The following is a 25,458-nucleotide window of genomic DNA, read 5'->3' as shown; positions in this document are numbered from 1 at the left end:
TTGAGCCAACCTGGGCAATATAGAGGAACTCTGTTTTTTAAAAAAAAAAAAAAAAGAAAATTAATGAAGTGTGGAGGCTTTTACTTGGAATCCTTGCTACTCAGTAGGCTGAGGTGAGAGGATTTCTTGACCCCAGGAGTTAAAGGTGATAGTGAGTCATGATTGTATTAGTGCATACCAACCTGGGTTATAGAAACCAACCTTATTTCTGTACACATATAAACCACCAGGTAATCCATATGTTTTTGAAATACATTGATAAATAATGCATGAGTTAAAGGAGAAATTACAACTGAAGTAGAAAATCTTTGGAATTGAATTGTAATGAAATGAGTAAGATGTAGTAGAATCTACTTGTAGTGGACATTTATATCTTTAAATGCATATATTAAAAAAGAAGAAAGACTGGAAATAGTTATACAAACATCTTTATTAAGAAATAGAAAATAGGGCGGCGCCTGTGGCTCAGTGAGTAGGGCGCCGGCACCATATGCCGAGGGTGGCGGGTTCAAACCCAGCCCCAGCCAAACTGCAACAAAAAAATAGCCGGGCACTGTGGCGGGCGCCTGTAGTCCCAGCTGCTCGGGAGGCTGAGGCAAGAGAATCGCGTAAGCCCAAGAGTTGGAGGTTGCTGTGAGCCCTGTGACGCCACGGCACTCTACCCGAGGACGGTACAGTGAGACTCTGTCTCCACAAAAAAAAAAAAAAAAAAAAAAATTGGGCGGCGCCTGTGGCTCAAGGAGTAGGGCGCCGGTCCCATATGCCAGAGGTGGCGGGTAGCCCTGGCCAATAACCAAAAAAAAAAGAAAGAAATAGAAAATAGGGGGCGCCTGTGGCTCAGTGGGTAGGGCACCGGCCCCATATATTGAGGGGGGTCAGGTTCAAACCCGGCCCTGGCCAAACTGCAAACAAACAAACAAACAAAAAATAGTTGGGCATTCTGGTGGGTGCCTGTAGTCCCAGTTACTCGGGAAGCTGAGGCAAGAGAATCGCCTGAGCCCAGTGTTGGAGGTTGCTGTGAGCTATGACACCCTGGCACTCTACTGAGGGCAATAAAGTGAGACTTTGTCTCTAAAAAAAAAATAAAGAAGAAGAAAGAAATAGAAAATAACGCCAAGTAATGTAAGTAACTCGTATGTAATCTTAGCATTCTTGAAGGCTGAGGCAGAAGAATCCCTTGAGCCTTAGAGTTGGAGACCATCCTGAGCCAGAGGGACACCCTGTCTCTAATAAAAATAGAAAATTTAGCTGGGTGTGGTCGTGCATGCTTGAAGCAGGAGGATTTCTTATGTCCAGGAGTTTGAGTTTGCAGTAAGCTATGATGCCATCGCATTCTAGCCCTGAGAACAGAGTTGCGACCCTGTCTCAAACAGAGTGAGAGAGAGAGATGCACAATCTTTGAAGATAGTTTCAGTACATAAAAAGACAACCTAAAGACTGGTCAGTTTATATAGTATGGATTTAGAAAGGTGTGTTGGATCCTTCATCTTTTTTCTCTGGTATGTTGGGACATGAGGTTAAGGAACAAGGCCTCATTCTTTTCTCTTTACTTTCTTTGAAGATAATACGGTAAGGGCTCGGCACCTGTAGCTCAAGCAGCTAAGGCGCCAGCCATATACACCAGAGGTGGTGGGATCGAATCCAGCCTGAGCCTGCCAAACAACAATGACAACTACAGCCAAAAAATAGCTGGGCATTGTGGTGGGTACCTGTAGTCCCAGCTACTTGGGAGGCCGAGGCAAGAGAATTGCATAAGCCCAGGAGTTGGAAGTTGCTGTGAGCTGATGCCATAGCACTCTACCCAGGGCGACAGCTTGAGGCTCTGTCTCAAAAAAAAAATAAAATAAAATAATACGGTAAGCAGTTGGCTATTTCAAAAAGAGCCCAGCCACGACAGCTTCATGACCTTAGTGAAACTGGGGCTATTTTCTGTTGAAGCTGACCCTGAGAAGTTGATTTTACTTAGGTGATTTACTTTTTGCTGTTTTTTTGGGTTCAAGGTACCTACTTAAAAATTTGCCTTTTACTACTAGGAAGAAGTTTTCTAACCTAAATTCAGACGATCAAAGACATGCATAATGACCAGTTCTAAAATCTAGAGGGAATTAAACTATGATTAAAGTCATTAAGAATCATTTCATTGGCTCAGTGCCGTAGCGCAGTGGTACGTCACCAGCCACTTACATCGGGGTTGGCGGGTTCGAACCCAGCCAGGGCCAACTGCAACAAAAAAATAGCCAGCCATGTGGCAGCTGCTGGTAGTCCCAGCTGCTGGGAGGCTGAGGCAAGAGAATCGCTTAAGCCCAGGAGTTGGAGGTTGCTGTGAGCTATAATGCCATAGCACTCAACTGAGGGCGACATAGTAAGACTCTGCCTCAAAAAAAAAAAAAAAAAAGTATCATTTTATTAAATACTTTGTACCTGGGCAGCGCCTGTGGCTCAGTGAGCAGAGCGCCGGCCCCATATACCGAGGGTGACGGGTTCAAACCCAGCCCCGGCCAAACTGCAACAAAAAAATAGCCGGGCACTGTGGCGGGTGCCTGTAGTCCCAGCTACTAGGGAGGCTGAGGCAGGAGAATCGCCTAAGCCCAGGAGTTGGAGGTTGCTGTGAGCTGTGTGATGCCACGGCACTCTACTGAGGGCAATAAAGTGAAACTCTGTCTCTACCAAAAAAAAAAAATAAATAAATACTTTGTACCTGTTTTTGAAAAGGAAACCTGAAAGAAAAATATCTATAGCATGTGATTACCTTGCTCACACTCTTGTTTGCAGAGCTAAACAGGTATGTGACAATTTACAGAATAACATAAATGGTATTATTGCTAGAAGTTTTGATGTCACACTAGGAAGCATATAGTTAATACACCAGAGAAAGTGAATCGAGAGGGAGTAGACCATCAAGAAGATGAAGCATGACTTACATCTTGAAAGATAGCCTCACAGAAAATGGAATGGGAAGTTCTTTATAGGATTTGAAGCATTATTATAATGGTGACTGTGATTTGTGTATAAGAGAGACAACTGTAGCTGGATGGAAAGGGCGTATTTAACTGCACTGAATAGTTGATTTTGTCAAGAGTGCTAGGATAGTGGACTTCTACTCTGGAAAGTCTGAATAAGCATCCTGAGAAATTTCTCTTCAATCTAGTAGATAGTCCTCAATTTAAAAACTTCTTTTAATAGCTGGGTGTTGTGGCAGGTGTTTGTAGTCCCAGCTACCTGGGCAGCTGAGGCAAGAGAATCACTTAAGCCCAAGAGTTTGAGGTTGCTATGAGCTGTTATGCCATGAGACTCTACCGGGGGGGAACATAGTGAGACTTGGTCTCAAAAACAAAAAACAAACCACAAAAAACCTTCTTTTAAATTGCTCATTACCTAACTAAAAAGTCTAGTAAAAATTAAGGCTAAGTCATAGTTTATAGTTTATTCAATTATTTTGTTAGTTTGACTAAAGTTTTTTTCCCTTACAGAAGAATGGTTGAGACCAGTGATGAGAAAAGACAAGCAGGTGTTAGTGCATTGGGGCTTTTACCCAGACAGGTAACGTAGATACACTATAAGATCTGGTATATGATTTTTGTCAAAGCAAGTCTCACTTGTTTACGTATAGCTTTACTATATGAGAAATGCGAACGTTGTGGATTTGTGTTGTTGTTACTCTTACTTATTGAGGTATGTGTGTATGTTTTTATTCATGAGGTCTCTGTTGCACTCAGGCTGGATTACATTTGCATGATCATAGCTCACTGTAGCCTTGAACTCCTGAGCTAAAGTAATCTTCCTCCTGCCTCAGCTTTCTGAGTAGCAGGGTTTACAGATGCGAATGCCAGCATGCCTGGGTGTTTCCATGTTGCCTAGGCTAATCTTGAACTTCTGGGCTCAAGTTTGAATCTTCCCGCTTCGGCCTTCCAAAGTGGTAGCATTATAGGCATGAGCCATCACACCCAGCCCATACTGTCTTTTTACACAGATTGAGTAAATTAGAACTAAATCATCTTCATAATTTGACTACTCAAAAGTGAACTAACTCAAATGATCCTGCTACCTCCCGAGTAGCTGAGACTACAGGTGTTATCACCATGCCCAGCTTACCAGGCTAGAGTGAATTGCTGTTATCATGGCTCACCGCAACTTTGAACTCTTGTGCTCTAGTGGTCCACCTACCTTAACCTGTAGAGTAGCTTAGGACTACAGGCCTGTGCCGCCACACCTTGCTAATTCGTAAATGTTTTTGTAAAGATGAGGTCTCACTATGTTACTCAGGCTGGCAGCTTACCTTTAAAATAATAACACTTGAGTAAGTGCTATCTATAAAGCACTCTGGTCATAAGGCTTCAAGTCAGTATCCTTGGCACTACAAAAAAAAAAATAGCAACTTTTGATGTTCTAACAGCTATCATGGGAAAGCAGTTTGCCCTTTGAAACACTTAGATGGAAACTCAAATTTATAGAAGCTACTTGTATAGGGTTGATGTAAATTTTATACCTTTGTACTAGCCTGATCACTAAACTTTACCTTATGTATCAAATAAGAAGTAGTAGCTGGCACAATTTTTGTGTTCTCAAGAGGCTTTGTTAGTTCACTATTAAAAATTAACTATGGCATGTACACTGACTTCTTATTTACATTTTTTTAATCAATACTTGAAGACTATAAAGATATAATTTTTTCTCTCATTACTATAATTTTACTGAGTATACTTAATTAGAAAAGGAACTTTTTTTCTGGCTCATGTTTTAGTGTTGCTGGAAATCGTAACAGAGTACTGTTAATAAGTAAGCAGAGTTGTCCTGGTTTCAGATGTTTTCGAACTGACTTCTGTGTAGTGGCTAAAGTAGCTAATACTTTTTATCATTTTATTTCATTTAGATGTCTTAAATATTGCTTGGTTTTATAATTCATTGGTCAATATATTGACATTATCAAAGGTTTCAGTTTGGTAGTCAGTTTTATGCCTATTTCAGCATTGTGTTGGAGTAGGTGGAATGATTTATATCAGTGAGTTGGAGCTCATTGTAAGAGGATCTTTGAGCAAAGAGATGTGAAGAAATAAGGAAGTAAGCTATATGGATATCTAGACAGTGGGAAACATTCCAGGCAGTAGGAAGCAGTATGTGTAAAGCATATGCAGACTTAGTGGTATATGTTGGAATAATTTCAGTATAGTCAGTGGGGCTCAAGTATAATAACATCAGTAAAGAGTGAAGACTAGGAGATGGGGTCTGATTTATAGTCATAAGATCATATCTTGAGGTCTTTGTGAGCCACTATTAGGATTTTGATTTTCTCTCTGATAAGGTGGGCCCTGTTAGAAGATTTTGAGCAGTGGAGTGTTGTGGGCCAACTTAATTTTCAAAAAGATCACTCTGGTTGCTGTGTGAAAGTGGATTCTTGAGAGGGCTAATGGCAAAGGTAAAGGAGAACAGTGAGTAGAGTGGAGGGGTAAGAAGTATAGAAATTCTGGACATACTTTGGAGGTAGAGCTGATAGAATTTGCTCATGGTTTGATTATAGAATGTGCTTAAAGGTTTTAGGTTTGGAATGCTTGTTAGATGTTGAGGAGAAGATGGAATTGGCTGTTGGATATAAGTTCAGAATTCAGACAAGAGAACAGATAAAACTTTCACATTGTCAATATATCAGGGCGCTGGCCCCATATACCGAGGGTGGCGGGTTCAAACCCAGCCCCGGCCAAACTGCAACAAAAAAATAGCCAGGCGTTGTGGCGGGCGCCTGTAGTCCCAGCTACTAGGGAGGCTGAGGCAGGAGAATCGCCTAAGCCCAGGAGTTGGAGGTTTCTGTGAGCTGTGTGACGCCACGGCACTCTACTGAGGGCAATAAAGTGAAACTCTGTCTCTACAAAAAAAAAAAAGAATGAATTAAATCACTAAGAGAAGATTTTTCCAAAAATTGAGCTCCAGGTTCTTTGAATGTTTTAAGAGGTTTGGCACAAAGATTAGAAACTGGCAGCAGAGACAGAAGAGAGGCTGGTGATGAGAAGAAATACCACAAGATAGTGCTGTGCTAGAAGCTGTGTAAGGGAAATTCTCTGGGCTGGGACTTGAACTTTGGATTTAGCTATAGGAAGGTTACTAGTGACTTCTGCAGAGGAATTTTTTTTTTTTTTTTATAGAGTGGTAAGAACAAAACTGTCTGATAACTATTATTACTGGATCCTAATAGTACTTCTAAAATGTATTCTTACTGTTGTTAAAAGTCTTTATAATGAATGAACTTTGATTCTGTTTTTCATTTCATTCATAGTTATGATACTTGGGTCCATAGTAATGATGTCGATGCTGAAATTGAAGATCCACCAATTCCAGAAAAGCCATGGAAGGTGAATGATACTTTAAAAAAAATTATTATATAATCTAGTAGATCTTGTCAGCTTTACAGTACTCTTTTTTTTTTAATTTTTTTATTAAATCATAACTGTATACAATGATATGATTATGGGGCATCATACACTCACTTCATAAACCATTTGACACATTTTTATCACAGTGGTTAACATAGCCTTTCCGGCGTTATCTCAGTTACTGTGCCAAAACATTTACTACAGTACTCTTTTTTTTTTTTTTTTTTTTGTAGAGACAGAGTCTCACTTTATGGCCCTCGGTAGAGTGCCGTGGCCTCACCCAGCTCACAGCAACCTCCAACTCCTGGGCTTAAGCGATTCTCTTGCCTCAGCCTCCTGAGTAGCTGGGACTACAGGCACCCGCCATAACGCCCGGCTATTTTTTGGTTGCAGTTTGGCCGGGGCTGGGTTTGAACCTGCCACCCTCGGTATATGGGGCCGGCGCCTTACCGACTGAGCCACAGGCGCCACCCTACAGTACTCTTTTTTTAAGAAGATGCAGAATGGTGGTTTTTCTTCTTGTCATCCACTTAAGAGATATCTACAGCCATGAAGACATTATTATTATTATTATTTTTTTTTTTTGTAGAGACAGAGTCTCACTGTACTGCCCTCCGGTAGAGTGCCATGGCGTCACATGGCTCACAGCAACCTCTAACTCTTGGGCTTACGCGATTCTCTTGCCTCAGCCTCCTGAGCAGCTGGGACTACAGGCGCCCGCCACAACGCCCGGCTATTTTTTTGTTGCAGTTTGGCCGGGGCCGGGCTTGAACCTGCCACCCTCGGTATATGGGGCTGGCGCCCTACTCACTGAGCCACAGGCGCCGCCCTATTATCTAGATCTTAGATGAAACAAATGTCTGCAGTGATGTTTGAGGAAAATTCAAAGCCAAGTTGGATTGTGGTTTGTGATAGGTGAGAGGAGTGTGAGAGGTTGAGTTTAACATTGTTGATGATGTCATTTAGGAAGCCTTGCCATTTTTAGTATGATACAGACTTATTAATATTAATTGTTTCTATCATAGTAAGGGTCGAGTTTATGCACTAACTTCTTTTTCAGCTTTTACTGCAGAAGTAATTTTCAAAGTTGTAGAATAGTACAAAAAAAGTACTGTTTCATTCCCTCCTCCCAGATTCCCCCCCGCCTTTTTTTTACTATTTCAGGAAATTCCTTCTTGAAACAATACTCTTAACTCATATAAGATCATCTTTGATTTTCCCTCCCTTTTTTTTTTTTTTTTTGGAGACAGAGTCTCACTTTGTTTCCCTTGGTAGAGTGCTGTGGCATCATAGCTCACAGCAACCTCCAACTCTTGGGCTTAAGCGATTCTCTTCCTCAGTTTCCTGAGTACCTGGGACTTCAGGTGCCTTCCACAACGCCTGGCTATTCTTTGTTGCAGTTCTCATTGCTGTTACATGTGGCCAGGGCTGGGTTCAAACCCACCACCCTCGGTATTTGGGGCCGGTGCCCTACCCACTGAGCCACAGGCGCTGCCCTCTATTTTCACTTCTTTTTCTAGTAATATCCTTTATGGTGGATTTTTTTTTTCTTTCTTTTTTCTTTTTACTGATCTAGGTCTATTCCAGGATTGCACACTGCATTTAGTTGACAGGTCTTGTTAGTGTCCTTTAATCTAGAACAGTTGTGCAGCCTTTCTTTTTCTTCTGTGATATTGGCAATTTTTTTAAAACTTTCAAATTAATAGGAGGTACAGATGTTTAGGTTAAATTGTTTTTGTTTCTAGGGCAAAGTTGAAGTTGTAGTTGAGTCCTTCACCCAGGGGGTGTGCTGAATAAATACCCTTATGTTGTACACATTAGGTCAGACTTGCCAATCAGCCTCCCTCCTTCCCTTTCCACCTCTCTCCTTCCCCTCAAAAATATACTTGTGTTTTTTTTCCTTGGGGACATGGTAGTTGTTTATAAGATTGGTTTCATATTATTATTTAGTACATTGGATTTTTGTTTTTCCATTTTTTAATACTTTACTAAGAAGAATGTGTTTCTACTCCATCCAGGTAAGATATTGGCATTTAAAAAAAATACGTGCTAGTAATTTGTTGGGATGTCTCTGATTTTATGTATTTATTTATTTATTGAGACAGAGCCTCACTTTGTTGCCCTTGTTAGAGTGCTGTGGTGTTACAGCTTACAACAACCTCAAACTCTTGGGCTTAAGTGATTCTCTTGATTAAGCCTCCCAAGTAACTGGGACTACAGGCGCCCGCCACAACACCTGGCTATTTTTTGTTGCCGTTGTCATTGTTGTTTAGCTGGCCCAGGCCAGACTTGAACCCGCCTCGGTGCATGTGGCTGGCGCTGTAACCACTGTGCTACAGGCGCCGAGCCAGATGTCTCTGATTTTAAATTTGTGTGATGTTCTCTCATTATTATATTCAAGTTGTGCATTTTTATCGGGAATACTATGTATTATTGAATTCTTTTCATCACATTATAAAGCATATATCAGTTTTCCCCATTATTTGTTGTACTCACTTTTATTGTTTATGTTAAGGTAGTATATGCCAGCTTTTCCCTCTATAATACCACCATTTTTGTGATGATTATTCAATGTATTTTATTGGGAGGTATTTTGAGACTATATTAATATCTTCTTTTTTTTATTTCTTTTTTTTTTTTTTTTATTGTTGGGGATTCATTGAGGGTACAATAAGCCAGGTTACACTGATTGCAATTGTTAGGTTAAAGTCCCTCTTGTAATCATGTCTTGCCCCCATAAAGTGTGACACACACCAAGGCCCCAAATATCTTTTTTTCTCATTAAATTTTTATCTTAGGCTATTCACAGTTGTTCACACTAGTATTCGTAGCACTCTGGGAGGCTGAGGTTGGAGGATCACTTGAGGCCAGGAGTTTGAGACCAGCCTAAGCACAAGTGAAGCCTGTCTCTACCAAAAATAGAAAAAAATAGCTGGGTAAAGTGGTGTGCTTGTGTAGTCCTAGCTATTCCAGAGGCTGAGGCAAGAGGATCAGTTGAGTCCAGCAGTTTGAGGATGCAATGAGCAATGATGATAACACTGCACTCTGGCCAGGAGTGCAGGACACTCTAGCCCCCACCAAAAAAATGTTTTTTAATTCCAAAGGTTGTTCATCCATTAATAATTTTTGCCTGAGTTAGCTGTTACTGTTCTTTTTAACTCTTTTATCTATCCTATCTATACTTATAGGTGGCATTTTGTGCTGGGAACAGGTTTTGTCTTGTTCATTCCGGTAGTATCAGTATGTACTCTTGGAGCAGTAGAATTAGTATCTTTCTTCATTTTGATGAATTGTCCCACATTTGGTCAATGGGAACTTCTTAAATGTAGCCTCTATTGTTTTTTTTTGTTTGTTTGTTTTTTGGCCGGGGCTAGGTTTGAACCCGCCACCTCTGGCATATGGGACCAGCGCCCTAGTCCTTGAGCCACAGGCGCCGCCCTGTAGCCTCTATTGTTAATCGATTCATTTCTGCATATTTCCTTCTTCTGGATAAAATGATTTTCCAAATTCATTTTGTACCTTACTTGTCCCAACCCTGGAATCTGCCATTTATACAGGAAGCTCTGGTTTCTTTCTATTTTCAGTGGAGACGGTGGTGGGGGTGGGGCTCACTTTTGTTCAGGCTGGTCTCCAACTTATGAGCTCAAGCAGTCCACCCACCTCTGCCTCCTAGAGAGCTAGGATTACAGGCATGAACCACCTCACCAGTCTAACCTTGATAGTCTTCATGTGCAAATGGAGATTAATGAAAGTTAGTTTAGTTTAGTTTAGTTTTGTGAAGAGACAGGATCTTGTCTATCACCTAGGCTGGTTTGCAGTGGTGTAGTCACAGCTCACTGCAACTTGGAATGCCTGGGTAAGGAGATCCTCTGGTCTCAGCCTTCCTAGTAGCTGGGACTGCAGATGTATGCCATCATGTGTGGCTCATTTTTTTATGTGTGAAGTTAAGTCTTGAACTCCTGGACTCAAGTGATCCTCCTGCCTCAGCCTCCCAAAGTGCTAGGATTACAGTTGTGAGCCGCTATGACTCACTCAGAAATTAGTCTTTTCAAGAAAGCTTTTATTTGGAAATAATTTCAAACTGGCAGGATACTTTTAAGAATTAGAATAATGCATGGAATACCTGCTTACTCTTATCCAGATTTGCCTTTTGTTAATGTATTGTCCCTTTTGATTTATTATGTATATATGTATGTACTTTTTTTTTGCAGTTTTTGACTGGGACTGGGTTTGAACCCGCTACCTCTGGTATATGGGGCCGGCGCCCTACTCCTTGAGCCACAGGCACCGCCCTGTATGTACTTTTTTGTTTGTTTGTTTTTGTTTAGAGTCAGAGTGTCACTTTGTTGCCCTTGGTAGAGTGCTGTGGCATCACAGCTCACAGCAACCTCTAGCTCTTGGGCTTAGGTGATTCTCTTGCCTCATCTTCCAAGTAGCTGGGACTATAGGCACCCGCCACAATGCCCAGCTATTTTTTGGTTGCAGTTTGGCCGGGGCTGGGTTTGAACCCGCCACCCTCAGTATATGGGGCTGGCACCCTACTCACTGAGTGACAGGCACCCTTCTTTTTTATTTTTTTTTTAAGAGACTGAATCTCACTTTGTCGCCCTTGGGAGAGTGCAGTGATATCACAGCTCATAGCAATCTCCAGTTCTTGGGCTTAGGCGATTCTCTTGCCTCAGCCTCCCAAGTAGCTGGACTATAGGTGCCTGCCCCAATGCATGGCTATTCTTTGATGCAGTGTAGCTGGGGCCGGGTTTGAACCCGCCACCATTGGTATATGGGGCTGGTGCCCTGCTCACTGAGCCATAGGCACTGCCCCTTTCTTTTGATTTTTTTTTTATAATTGTTTGGGATTCATCAGTGTACAAAGAATTAGGTTACACTGATTGTGTTTGTTAGAGAAGATCCCTCTTATAATTGTGTCACACCCCCAGGAGGTGTGCCACTCACCATGACCACCCCATCTTCCTCCCTCCTCCCTTTCTCCCCACTTACGAATTTCCTTAATCCCCCCCCACCCTGTATTAGCTCATCTACTGCCTTCACATTAGAATTGAGTACATTGGATTCTTGCTTCTCCATTCTTGTGATTCTTTGCTAAGAAGAATGTGTTCCACCTCTATCCGATGATATGATCTTACAGTTTAAGAACCCCCAAGACTCCTGGTAGTGAGCAAAAAATACAGTAGTGTCTCAGGATATAAAATCATCGTCCACAAATCAGTAAGTAGCCTTTATATATGACAGTAAAAGCCAAGATGAAAAGCTAATTTGTATTTGTATTTTTGTGTGAAGTTGAACATTTTTTTGACTTGTCTTTCCCCCATTTTTTAATTATTTTTACTTTTTCCTTTATTTATTTATTTTAAAGAGAGACAGGGTCTTCCTTTTTGCTCAGGTTGGTCTTGAACCAGTGAGCTCAAGTTATCCACCTGCCTGGGACTCCCAGAGTGCTAGGATTACAGGTATCAGCCACCGTGCCTGGCCTTTTTTACGATTTTTAAATTATATTCCTCCCAGTTTTAAACATTCCTTAAATGTTAAGGATGTTAGCTATTTATATTCAGTGTATACTGGAAATATTTTTTTCTAGTTTTTCAATTGTATTTTGACTTTAGTTATGTTTTTGCCATGAAAAATTTATTATTTTTATTCAGTCAGATTATTCCATTTTTATCCTCAAAGGATCAAAACTTTTACTCATAGTAATAAAGCCTTTTCCTACCTCAAGTTGTTGAGGAATTCATTGCTTTTTTCTAGGACTTGTATAATTTCACTTTTTACATATAAATCTCTAATCTGTTTTGAGTTTATTCTCATATATGATGTAATAAGGGGAGCTCAGTGTGATTTTCAGATGGTTATCCAGTTATGTATAACTGTATACATTATGTATCTATTTATTTATTTATTTATTTATTTATTTTTTGTAGAGACAGAGTTTCACTTTATTGCCCTCCGTAGAGTGCCGTGGCATCACACAGCTCACAGCAATCTCCAACTCCTGGGCTTAGGCGATTCTCCTGCCTCAGCCTCCTGAGTAGCTGGGACTACAGGCGCCCGCCACAATGCCCGGCTATTTTTTTGTTGCAGTTTGGCCGGGGCTGGGTTTGAACCCGCCACCCTTGGTATATGGGGCCGGCGCCCTGCTCACTGAGCCACAGGCGCCGCCCATGTACCCATTTATTTTTTAAAAACCTACTTTTGTGTTATTGACTTGACAGTCGTTTCTCAATATTCATGGGGATTCATTAGGGGGCCCTCACTCCATGGATTTCAAAGTGCACAGATGCTCAAGTTTTTTTTTTTTTATTAAATCATAGAGGTGTACATTAATGCAATCATGTGGCACCATACACTGTTTTATATACCATTTGACATATTTTTATCACACTGGTTAACATAGCCTTCATGGCATTTTCTTTTTCTTTTTTTTTTTTTTTTTGTAGAGACAGAGTCTCACTTTATGGCCCTTGGTAGAGTGCCGTGGCCTCACACAGCTCACAGCAACCTCCAACTCCTGGGCTTAAGTGATTCTCTTGCCTCAGCCTCCCGAGTAGCTGGGACTACAGGCCCCCGCCACAACGCCCGGCTATTTTTTTGGTTGCAGTTTGGCCGGGGCCGGGTCTGAACCCACCACCCTCGGTATATGGGGCCGGCGCCTTACCGACTGAGCCATAGGTGCCGCCCGGCATTTTCTTAATTATTGTGTTAAGACATTTATATTCTACATTTAGTAAGTTTCACATGTACCCTTGTAAGATGCATCGTAGGTGTGGTCCCACCAATTACCCTCACTCGACCTATCCTTCCTCCTCCCCTCCCCTCCCTTTCCCCATATTCTTGGGCCATAATTGGGTTATAGCTTTCTTTTTTTTTTTTTAATTTATTTTATTTTATTTTAGTTTTGGTTGCAGCCATCGTTGTTGTTTGGTGGGCCCAGGCTGGATTTGAACCCGCCAGTTCAGGTGTATGTGGCTGGCGCCTTAGCTGCTTGAGTCACAGGCACCGAGCCAGGTTATAGCTTTCATATGACTATTTAGCTATATGAAAACTATATAGCTTTCTGTGTAGCTATATGAAAACTATATAGCTTTCATATAGTTTCATAGTAGGGCTGAGTACAATGGATACTTTCTCTTCCATTCTTGAGATACTTTACTAAGAAGAATATGTTCCAGTTCCATCCATGTAAACATAAGAAGTAAAGTCTCCATCTTTTTTAAGGCTGCATAATATTCCATGGTGTACATGTACCACAATTTATTGATCCATTTGTGGGTCGATGGTCACTTGGGCTTCATCCATGATTTAGCAATTATGAATTGGGCTGCAATAAACATAGGTAAGTATATATGCTCAAGTTCTTTATGTGAAAGTGGTATAGTATTTACATATAATCTCTGCATATTCTTCTGTATACTTTAAATCATCTCTAGATTACATGTAATATTTAATATAGTAAATTATATAAGTAGCTGCTGTACTCTACACACACACACACACACATATATATTTTTGAGACTGCATCTCACTTTGCCACCTTTAGTAGAGTAGCATGGCATTGAGGCTCACAGCAGCCTCAAACTCTTGGGCTCAAGGGATCCTCTTGCCTCAGCCTCCCAAGTAGCTGGTACTACAGACACTCGCCACAACTCCCGGCTATTTTTTGGTTGCAGTTGTCTAGCAGGTGTGGGCTGGGTTCGAACCTGCCTGCCTCAGTGTATGTGGTCAGCTCCCCAACTACTGAGATGCAGGTACCGAGCCTATAGATCTTTAATTTTTGTGGCATTTAGTTTTTTTTTTTTTTAATGTCACTGGTGCTGCCAATAGGCATTGATTTTTCTTACTTATTTTTAAATACATGGTATGTAGGAAAACAAGCTTTTCCTCCATGTGGTGCTTTATTAACAACATCAAGTACATGTAAAAATAGTATCTCTTGAAGGAGGAAAAATTAAAGCTAGGTTTCTCTTCTCACCAATCTATGTCAGTTTTATCACATTTTTACCTATACAGTGCTGTAGATAATACCTTTTTTTTCTCCTCTCTTAGTGGTGTCTTGGCTCCTTGCTCTTTGTATAAATTTTAGAATCAGTTTGTCGAGGGTCCATATAAAACAGATAAACTCATTGCTTTTTTTGTGTTTATTTTTTGAGATAGAGTTTCACTTTGTTGCCCTGGTTAAAGTGCTGTGGCATGACAGCTCACAGCAACCTCAAACTCTTCGTCTCAAGACATCCACTTGTTTCAGCCTTTGGACTAGCTGGGACTACAAGAGCCCACCACAGTGCTGGGCTATTTTTAGAGATGAGGTCTCACTCTGGCTCAGGCTGGTCTGGAACCTGTGAGCTCAGGCAGTCCATCTGCCTGGGCCTCCCAGACTGCTAGGATTACAGGCGTGAGCCACCATGCCCAGCCTCATTACTATTTTGATTGGAATTAAATTCTGAGTTTATAGTCCAATTTTGAAAAAAAACAAAATCATCCTACTATTAAATCTCTTGATCTCGGTACATTTATCTCATTTATTTAGTTGTGTAACTGAACAAGTAAAGTATAATTTTCTTCACACCTGACCTCCATGGATCCTTTTGCTTTAGCCTTCCCATAGTGCTACATTTACAGGTGTGAGCCACTGTACCTGGCCTCAGTGGGGTATTAATTGTATTTGGGTATACTACCATGTAACTGTCGTTTTCTTTTCTTTTTTTTTTTTTTTTTTTCAGTTTTTGGCCAGGGCTGGGTTTGAACCTGCCACCTCCGGCATATGGACCAGCGCCCTACTCCTTTGAGCCATAGACGCCGCCCGTAACTGTAGTTTTCAAGGGAGAGGAGGCATGTAATCAGAGGGCTTTTATTATTAAATCAGGATATGTGTAATGACCAATTTAGGAGCCCTTTTTTAATAATAAAATGAGGCTGTTGGGACTGAGATTGACAAAATGTATATAGTTTTTGAGATAGGGTCTTGGTCTTTTGTCCTGGGTAACGTGCTGTGGTGTCATCATAGCTGTCTGTAACCACAAACTCCTGGGCTCAATCCATCCTCCATCCTCAGCCTCCTGAGGATGTGGGACTCTGGGCACATACCATCATATTCATCTAATTTTCCGATTTTTGTAGAGACATGATCTTGCTAAACCTGATCTCCAACTTGTGACCCCTTAAACTCCCAAAGTACTAGGATTATAGGCGTGAATCACCTCACTTGCCTGAGGAAAAAAAAATTTTTTTTTACTTTTTTTTTTGAGACAGTTTCACTATGTTGCCCTTGGTAGAGTGCCATGGTGTCAACAGCTTACAGCAACCTCAAACTTGTGGGCTTAAGTGATTCTCCTGCCTCAGCCCCCCAAGTAGCTGGGACTACAGGCAGGTGCTGCAGTGCCTGGCTATTTTTTGGTTGCAGTTGTCATTGTTGTTTACCTGGTCTGGGCCGGATTCAAAACCTCCAGCCTTGCTATAGGTGGTTCGTGCTGTAAGCACTGTGCTATGGGCGCTGAGCCTGAGACAGTATTTTTATTATCAAGTTCATATTGTCATCTAGGGATTATACCATGAACTACCCTATTATTACAGTGTTAGAGGAAGGCGTCATAAGTTATAATTGGTTCTTCATGGGGCATATTCATGTTTGTTACACCGCCCCAACCCCAATCTTCTCATGACTTGGGATGTCAACAGCAGTCTCACAGATGGAAGAGTTGTGTAGTGCCAAATCTCATTTGTACCCTCCTTGAAGAATAGTGTTGTATAAAATGGAATATTACCTCGGTTATTGTGTGTTTTAACTAACTGTCTCTATCTATTTATATATTTATATCTGCATCTATATGACATCTGGAGAACCCTTTGCAACTTCTTACAAGCATTGGCTAATATAAGAGATGTGGTCATAAACTAGTATCTGACTCTCACCCTGCCCCCTATTGCAAGCTTTACTATCTCTGAAAGGTTTCCAGAGAACAATATTTATATTTAATGGGGCTCAGTGAGAGGTCTCTATAAAGGTTCTCTTTCATCATTTCCTAGAATATTGTTAATTGCATATAACCACAGGTATCTGTTATACCTAAAGCCATAACCAACTTTGACTAATGTGTTGCTGAATATTTTTATCAGTAATTTCCGTGAAGATAAAGACAAAATGATCAACTAATTTGAAGGTCTGAGTTATGAGAATTTCCGTCTAAGCCAAATCGATGATGCTTTTCTGTCCTCTCTACTCAATAAAAGACATTGAATAAAAATTAGAAATGGTTACAATCTACAGATCATTACTCGTATTATATTTTTTAATCTGTTTTACATAATTGAGGCTTTGAATAAAATAAATCACCTTTTAAATATTTTAAAAGCTTTAGTGATTTTATTATTTATGTTGATGTTCATCCTTTGATGTGGTTTTAGGTTCATGTGAAATGGATTTTGGACACTGATATTTTTAATGAATGGATGAATGAGGAGGATTATGAGGTGGATGAGAATAGGAAGCCTGTGAGTTTTCGTCAGCGAATTTCAACAAAGAATGAAGAGGTATTTTGTTTGGCAGTGTTTTTCACTAGTACATGTTTCTTCTTTTATGGCCTGCATGTTACCAAATCTTCATCAATAAAGTGTCATGTGCTAACCAAAGTGCATCAGCCATGAAGTACATGTAAAATTTCCTAAGTGGCACTAACAACCATCTCAAAAGCTGGTAATCCCATCCAGAATAGGGATGAAAATCTCAAAGGGTCATTAAGATTTAAAGTGGTCTGTCCTGTATGGCAGGTATAAAAAGCTGAATTTGTTCACTAGATGTGAATTTTAGTTTTTTTGTTTTTTTTTTAAACAGAGGCCTGGTTTGTGCAATGAAAATGGCTTTATTCCACCTGGGTATAGATGGGGTGAGATTTCCAACCAGGAAGAAATCTACCATGAATATTAGTTTTATATATCAAGTATCATCATCACAGAATTGAATTTAGCTGTTTTTCTAAGGGAAACTCATTTTGTTTATTATTTTTCAGTAACTTTGGTTTTTTGTTTTGTTTATTGTTTCTGTATTGAGACAGAGTCTAACTTTCTCGCCCTGCTTTGAGTGGCATGGTGTCATTGTAGCTCACAGCAACCTCAAACTCATGGGCTCAAGTTACCGTCTCATCTCAGCTTTCCCGGTAGTTGGGACTACAGGTGCCTGCCACCATGGCCAGCTAGTTTTTCTTTTCCTCTTAGTTATTTTTTTGCCACTTTTAGTAGAGAGTCTTGCTTTGGCTGGTCTCCAACTCCTGAGCTCAAGCAATCCACCTGTCTCTGTCTCTGAAAGTGCTAGGATTACAGGTGTGTTCCATCTTTCTGGTCTGAGTAACCCTGTTATTCACACAATAATTTGTATAATGTAGAGGCCTTAAACATTTCACAAGTCAGCCCTCCTTTCTGGGAGTGCAGGACTTGACATTTAACCTATGTTAATCCTTCAAGAAATTCAACTATTTAGATATTTATTCCTGGTATTATAAATTCCCTAATAACGCCAACTTGCAAAGTAGATGTATCATTAGAAGAAGACTTGAGTCTGACGCTGGGTGTGGTGACTCATGCCTGTAATCCTAGCACTTGGGAGGCCAAGGCTGGTGGATTGCTTGAGCTCATGGGTTCCAGACCAGCCTGAGCCAGAGCAAGACCTTATCTCTAAAAATAGCCAGGCATTGTGGTGGATGCCTATATTCTCAGCTACATGGAAGGCTGATGCAAGAGAAACACTTGAGCCCAAGAGTTTGAGGTTGCTGTGAGATGTGACGCCATGGCACTCTACTGAGGGTGACAAAATGAGAGTCTGTCTCAAAAAGGCTTGGCGCCTGTTGCTCAATGGGTAGGGCACCGGCCACATATACTGAGGATGGTGGATTTGAGCCCAGCCTGTGTCGTTGTCCCCCCACTCCCACCCACAAGTAGCCGAGTGTGGTGGGCGCCTGTAGTTCCAGCTACTGGGGAGGCTGAGGGAAGAGAATCTTTTAAGTCCAAGAGTTTGAGGTTGCTGTGAGGTGTGTTGCTCTGGCTCACGTAATTTTAGCACTTTGGGAGTTGAGGCCAGGAGTTGGAGAGACCTCAAAACTCTATCTATTTATTTATTTAGACGGAGTCTCATTTTGTTGCTTCTGGTAGAGTGACATGACGTCACAGCCTACCAGGGGTTCTCGACCTGTGGGTCTTGACCCCTTTGTAACAATGAACATACATTGAGGCATTAGGAAGGTTGAGAACCACTAGCCTACAGCAACCTCCAACTCTTGGTCTCAAGAGATTCATTCTCTTGCCTCGGCCTCCCAAGTAACTGGGAGTACAGGTGCCCACCATATTCCCCTGCTATTTTTAGAGATGAGGTCTCGCTCTGGCTCAAGCTGGTCCAGAACTCACGAGCTCAGGCAATCCACCCGCCTTGGCAATCCCAGAGTGCTAGGATTACAGGAATGAGACAATGTGACCGGCCCATCCATTTTCTATTCTTTTCCTTTCCTTTCCTTTCCTTCTCACTTTTTCCTCCTGGGTAGTGTACTGTGGCATCATAGCTCACGGCAACCTCAAACTCTTGGGTTTAAATGATCTTCTTGCCTCAGCCTCCCCAGTTACTAAGACTGTAGGTGCCCACCACAGTGCCCGGCTATTATTATTATGATGTTTATTTTACAGACAGCATCTTGCTCTTGCTCTTGCTAGGCTCGAACTCCTGATCTCAAGTAATCACCTACCTTGGGTTCCCAGAGTGCTAGGATTACAGGTGTGAGCCTGTATTTTTGTTTTTTGAGATAATCTCACTTTGTCACCCGGGCAGAATACCAAGGTATCATAGCTTACAACAACCTCAAACTCCTGGATTCAAGTGATTCTCCTCCTTCGGCCTCTGGAGTAGCTTGGACTATCAATTCCTCCTACAACACCACTAGTTTTTCTATTTTTAGTTGAGACAGGGGTCTCACTGTTCAGGCTGGTCTTGACCTCGTCAGTTCAAGTAGTCCATCTGTCTTGGCTTCCCAGAGTGCTAGGATTCCAGGCATGAGTCACCATGTCAGGCCAGATCATCAATTTTAGAAGTGTTCCCACTATTCTTCTCATAACATTTGTTAATCATAGTGTACAACTCTGGAGGAAGAAATGTTTTTGATAAAAATCCATTCAGTCTCACTGAAAGGAATTTTCCATCAAAATATAGCGATCCAATAGGAATGCAGCAAAATGGCCTGCTGGAAATGTGTTGTTTGCACAAAACAAAAAAAGTGAATTGAAACATGATATTCATGCATACAGTGTAATGTTTGATTATATATTGAACTGTGTTTTGAGTTGTACCATACAAAAAAGGGTTATTAAATTTGTATTGATATGGCAAACTTTTATCATTTAATGTTAATACTTTTGTTTGCGTATTTTATATATTTATATAAAATATTGAAGTTGAAACCAACTTGGGTGAATTATTTTGATTACTAAGAAACTACAGAACATCCTAATAGGGCACCGTGTATTATTGACGGTTATTGCAATCCCTGTATGCCTCATTGGCACATTTTGTTTCTGAATGCTCCACACGCAAAGGATTAAATGATGTTGCAATCTTATGTAATATCTTTTGTGCTATAAAGTTATAACTTCTGTTCATTTTTCTGATTTACTAAAGAATAATTCTGTAATGGTGCATTTCGTTTTCCTTTTTTTTTTTTTGTCGAGTCTCACTATGTCGCACTCAGTAGAGTGCTATAGCATCACAGCTCACAGCAACCTCAAACTCTTGGGCTTAAGTGATTCTCTTGCCTCAGTCTCCCAAGTAGCTAGGACAACAGGCGCCTGCCTCAGTGCCCGGCTATTTTTTTGGTTGTAGTTGTCATTATCGTTTGGTAGGCCTAGACTGGATTTGAACCCTCCAGTTCCAGTGTACATGGCTGGTGCCCTAGTTGCTGAGCTACAGGCGCCGAGCCCATAATGGTGGAGGATCATTTGGCTTGTCTTTCTGTTTGATCAGTTTAATAACATTTCATATTTTTCCAGTAGTTATTGAAAATTGTTTTCTTACCTCTAAGCATAGCATGTCAATAGTAAGAGTTTTTATTTATTTATTTATTTATTTATTTGGCCGGGGCAGGGTTTGAACCCGCCACTTCCGGCATATGGGACTGGCACCCTACTGCTTGAGCCACAGGCGCCACCCTATAGTAAGAGTTTTTAAATGTGCAAGGATTGGGCATGCCTGTGTTGTGGCATAATTTGGATAGTTGATATTTCCTTTGGTGGTGCATCGCCTGAAAGGTCAAGGAAAGTCTCTTTAATCCCAATTTTCCTATATGCTTAATGATACGACTTTCATTTGTTCTGAACTAGTGGGTTTGGTGCTGTCTTTGTTTGGGGAAACTCATCCTTTTTTTTTTTTTTTTGAGACAGCGTCTCAAGCTGTTGCCCTGGATAGAGTGCCGTGGCCTCATAGCTCAGTAACTTCCAACTCTTGGGCTTAAATGATCCTCTTGCCTCAGCCGCCCAAGTAGCTGGGACTACAGGCGCCCGCCACAATGCCTAGCTATTTTTTGTCGCAGTTGTCATTGTTGTTTAGCTGTCCCAGACTGGGTTTGACCCACCACCCTCGGTATATGTGGCTGGCACCATAACCACTGTGCTACAGGTGCCTAGCTGGGAAACTTGTCTTTGGATAGGGGTTTGTAGAGACTGAGGCATCAGCAAAGCTGATTGATATTTATTTCATTTACTTCTTCCTAGTCAGTTAGAAGTCCAGAGAGAAGAGATAGAAAAGCATCAGCTAATGCTCGGAAGAGAAAACATTCGCCTTCACCCCCTCCTCCCACACCCACAGAATCACGAAAGAAGAGTGGAAAGAAAGGGTAAGAACTACAATATGATTTTAAAAAGCATTTAAACAAACTTCAAAGGATTTGCCAGATTTTTACATTTAAATTGGACATTTTGCTGAAAGTAAGTTGCACCATGACTTGGTTGGAAGTCTTTTGCTTAGACAACTTATTTTATTATGGGATGTTATCCTACAAATGTCTTATGTTGTTTTTATACAAAGCCCCACTGAATATAATCTTTTTTTGTATCTAAGTATATCTAGAGAAGCATGGCTAGCAAGAGTCGGGCAGTTGTCTCAGAGGAGATGGACCTGTGGTCTCATGTTCTCCAAAGCATGACAGCATATTGCCTTGTTCTGAGATATATGTTTGTACTTAATGAGCTTTGGTCGAGTGAGTATTAATGGCTACTACTGAATAGGTTGTTGGGAGGTACTAAATGAGAATTTTTAAACCCTTTGCACAATGTGTGGCCTTAAGCATAAATCATAAATAATACTTAATAATTTATTATAAAGTACATAATTGATAATTTTATTTTTTGAGACCGAGTCTCACTTTGTCACCCTTGGTAGAGTGCTGTGGCATCACAGCTCACAGCACACAGCAACCTCAAACTCTTGGGCTTAAACAATTCTCTTGTCTCAGCTTTCTGAGTAGCTGGGACCACAGGCGCCCACCACAATGCCCAACTGTTTTTTTGTTGTTATTGTTGCAGTTGTTATTGCTTAGCAGGCCTGGGGGCTAGATTTGAACCTGCCAGCCTCTGTGTATGTGGCTGGTGCCCTAACCACTGAGCTATGGGCATCCAGTCAATAATTAATAACTTCAGGTTCATTCAACTCAAAATATGTATAATCTTCCAAAGATTATAGATTAGTCTTAGTGAAAAGACAACAGTTTAAAAAATGGTTTATTTTCATTTGATAGTAGATATGTTAAATTTCTGGCTGTTGCCTGGGGTGTAAAGATCTAGTTGTCATATTCTCTTCTGAAGCTTTCTTATATAGGCTCTCCAACCTAGTCAAATTGGCATTTCTGTTCCCTGCATATGACTTTGAAACATGTCATTCAGTGAAGGGTAGAGTTATTATAAGCATTCTTAATCATTCATAGAAACCTTTTTGTTGGGTGGTGACTATGTTTCAGTGAGTAGGGCGCTGGCCCCATACCAAGGGTGGCGGGTTCGAACCCGGCCCTGGCCAAACTGCAACAAAAAAATAGCTGGGTGTTGTGGTGGATGCCTGCAGTCCCAGCTACTTGGGAGACAGAGGCAAGGGAATCACCTAAGCCCAAGAGCTGAGTTGCTGTGAGCTGTGACATAATGGCACTCTACCGAGGGCGACAAAGTGAAACTCTATCTCTTAAAAAAAAAAAAGAAAGAAAACCTCTTTATGTTCAGGCAAAATGGCTCACTTCTGTAATCTTAGCACTCTGGGAGTCTGAGACAGGCGGATTGCCTGAGCCCAGGAGTTGGAGACTAGGAGAATTAGTCGGGTGTAATGGCAGTTGTCTCTAATTCCAGCTTCTTCTTTTTTTTTTTTTTTTATTGCTGGGGATTCATTGATCTTTTTTTTTATAGAGACGGAGTCTCACTTTACCACCTTCTGTAGAGTGCCATGTCACAGGACTCACAGCAACCTCGCTAGCTCTTGGGCTTCCACGATTCTCCTGCCTCAGCCTCCCCAGCAGCTGGGACTACAGGTGCCCGCCACAACGCCCAGCTATTTTTTGGTTGCAGTTCAGCCGGGGCTGGGTTTGAACTCGCCACCCTCGGTATATGGGGCTGGCGCCCTACTCACTGAGCCACAGGCGCCACCCTAATTCCCGCTTCTTAAAGCAAGATGCAAGGGGATTCCTTGAACCCAAGAATTTGAGGTTGCTGTGAGCTATGACAGCATGGCTCTCTACAGAGGGTGACAGAGTGAGACTCTGTCTCAAAAAAAAAAAGAAAGAAAACCTCTTCATTTTACATATAATATTAATGGGCTAGGTATAGTGGTAAAAAATAGTTTGTTATTTTAAGAAGCCATATGTATTGTGACATAAAAATTGAAACCGTAAAGATGGATTTTTCATTGATATTATTGAAAATGACTTTCTTTTTAACTATACTTTCTAATCTCAGCCTTTGTGTTGGTGTTCGGAGATCTCAGAATTACTTGAGGTGTTTTGTTTGCAAGAAACGCCATATCACCTTTTGCAAATGTGCTTTGGCCTGAAAACAGCCATGAGCTAAAATGGGGCACCAGGAATCTAGTGTTTATTGAACCAAGATGTAATGTCCAGGAGGCTCACAATGGTGGCATTTATCCTCGTTTGATTAATAAGCCTATCATATTGAAGTTCCTAAAATTTATGTATGCATGTACTGTATTGAATGTATTTTCTTTCGAATGACCAGGCCTTTTCTCACTTTGTTTCTCATTAGAATCATGTATTTAATCCAAACATATTGAAATTTATTTTCTTAACCTTTGTTTTATTCTTTTTTTTTTTTTTGAGACAGAGTCTCACTATGTCACCCTTGGTAGAGTGCCACTGTGTCACAGCTCACAGCAACCTCAAACTCTTGGGCTTGCACAATTCTCTTGCGTCAGCCTCCCAAGTAGCTGGGACTACAGGCGCCTGCCACAATACCCAGCTATTCTTGTAGTAGTCATTGTTGTTTAGCTGTCCCTGGCCAGGCTCGAACCCGCTAGCCTTGTTGTGTGGCTGGCACCGTAACTACTGTGCTACGGGCACTGAGCACTGAGCCCGCCTCTTTTTTTTTAAGTGTTATATCTCCCTTTCACCTTTTGGCTTACAGATTTTTTGAAAAAACCATCATAAGGCTGGGTGTAGTGGCTTGTGCCGGTAATCCTAGTACTCTGAGAGGTCGAAGTTGGTGGATTGTCTGAGCTCATGAGTTCGAGAGCAGTCTGAGCCAGAGTGAGACACCTCCCCCACTCCCCAGCCCCGCCACCATCACTAAAAATAGTTAGGCATTCTGGTGGGTGCCTTTAGTCTCAGTTACTCAGGAGCCTGAGACAAAAGAATCACTTGAGCCCAAGTTTTTTAGGTTGCTGTGGGCTGTAACACCTTGGCACTCTACTGAGGGTGACAAAGTATGACTCTGTCTCAAAGGAAAAAAAACCCATCATCTAATTTTTTTTTTTAAATTGAGACAGAGTCTCACTTTGTCACCCTGAGTGGAGTACTGTGACATCACAGCTCGGAGCAACCTCAAACTCTTTGGCTTAAGCAATTCTCTTGGCTCAGCCTCCCAAGTACCTGGGACTACAGATGCCTGTCACAACCACTGGCCTTTTATTTTATTTTTGTTGTTATTGTTTAACAGGCGTGGGGTGGGTTGGAACCTACCAGCCCCAGTGTGTGTCCCCAGCACCCTGACTGCTGAGCTATGAGGGCCGAGCCCCATCATCTAATTTTTATCTGTGGGAAAAATTTTACCTTATTTATCTCATACTAACATATACAAGTATGTTGTTTCTCAGAGAGCACTTTGAATATTCTCCCTACAGTTTAGGAATTCATGCTAGGCAAGCATGCTTTTTCCCTCACCTGTCTCCACTTCCCCATTTCTCTTGCTTGTCAGTGTATTCTAGATTACTAGCTTGTTTACTTCCCTAAACAATTATTTTTTTCCTTATACTTTTATTCCTTTAATCTTTATCCTGAAATGTTGTTTACTTAGTGAATTGTTACACACTTTTCAAGGTTCAGCTTAGCTCTCACCTTCAATTTTTATAAACTCTTTTCCCTGTGATATATTTTTTTGATGCTTTTCATTTTTCTGTAGAAACACTGTATTGTTTGCATTTTTTAAATTTATTTATGGATATGTAAGGTAGGTAGTGATTTTTAGCCTATATCCCTTCTTATTCTTCAAGGTAAGAAGTTATGCCCATTTTTGTTTTAACTTTTTAACATTGTATTAGTTTTATAAATATTTAATTGATTGAAGTTTCGATGAAAGAGCAATGATGATTTTTATTTAAAGAAAGAGTTAAGATGGGCACGGTGGCTTACGCCTATAATCCCAGCACTGTGGGAGGCTGAGGAGGGAGAATTGTTTGAGCTTAAGAGTTCGAGATTTGCCTAAGCATGAGTGAGACCCCAACTCCTAAAAAAATGGAAAAACCCAGCTGGGCGCTGTGGTGAGTGCCTGTGATCCCAGCGGCTTCTGGAAGCTGAGGCAGCGGGGTGCCTACAGCCTGAGTCTGAGGTTGCAGTGAGCTATGATGCCTTTGTAT

General features: G+C 41.1%; 1 protein-coding gene across 2 annotated transcripts in view; it reads left to right on the top strand.

Moving 5' to 3' along the window:
• Positions 1-25,458, top strand: part of SMARCC1 (SWI/SNF related, matrix associated, actin dependent regulator of chromatin subfamily c member 1) — a 216,417-nt gene that overhangs the window by 58,038 nt on the left and 132,921 nt on the right. For both annotated transcript variants that reach the window (XM_053600509.1, XM_053600510.1), the window contains exons 7-10: positions 3,471-3,540; positions 6,266-6,341; positions 16,776-16,901; positions 21,111-21,232. In XM_053600509.1, coding sequence (XP_053456484.1) covers positions 3,471-3,540; positions 6,266-6,341; positions 16,776-16,901; positions 21,111-21,232 — 394 coding nt within the window. The remainder of the gene's footprint in view (positions 1-3,470; positions 3,541-6,265; positions 6,342-16,775; positions 16,902-21,110; positions 21,233-25,458) is intronic.

This window comes from Nycticebus coucang, chromosome 8 (genome assembly GCF_027406575.1).
Source record: "Nycticebus coucang isolate mNycCou1 chromosome 8, mNycCou1.pri, whole genome shotgun sequence".
Classification (NCBI taxonomy): Eukaryota; Metazoa; Chordata; class Mammalia; order Primates; family Lorisidae; genus Nycticebus; species Nycticebus coucang.
Note: the sequence above shows the minus strand (reverse complement) of the source record. Positions and strands in the feature narration are given on the sequence as shown.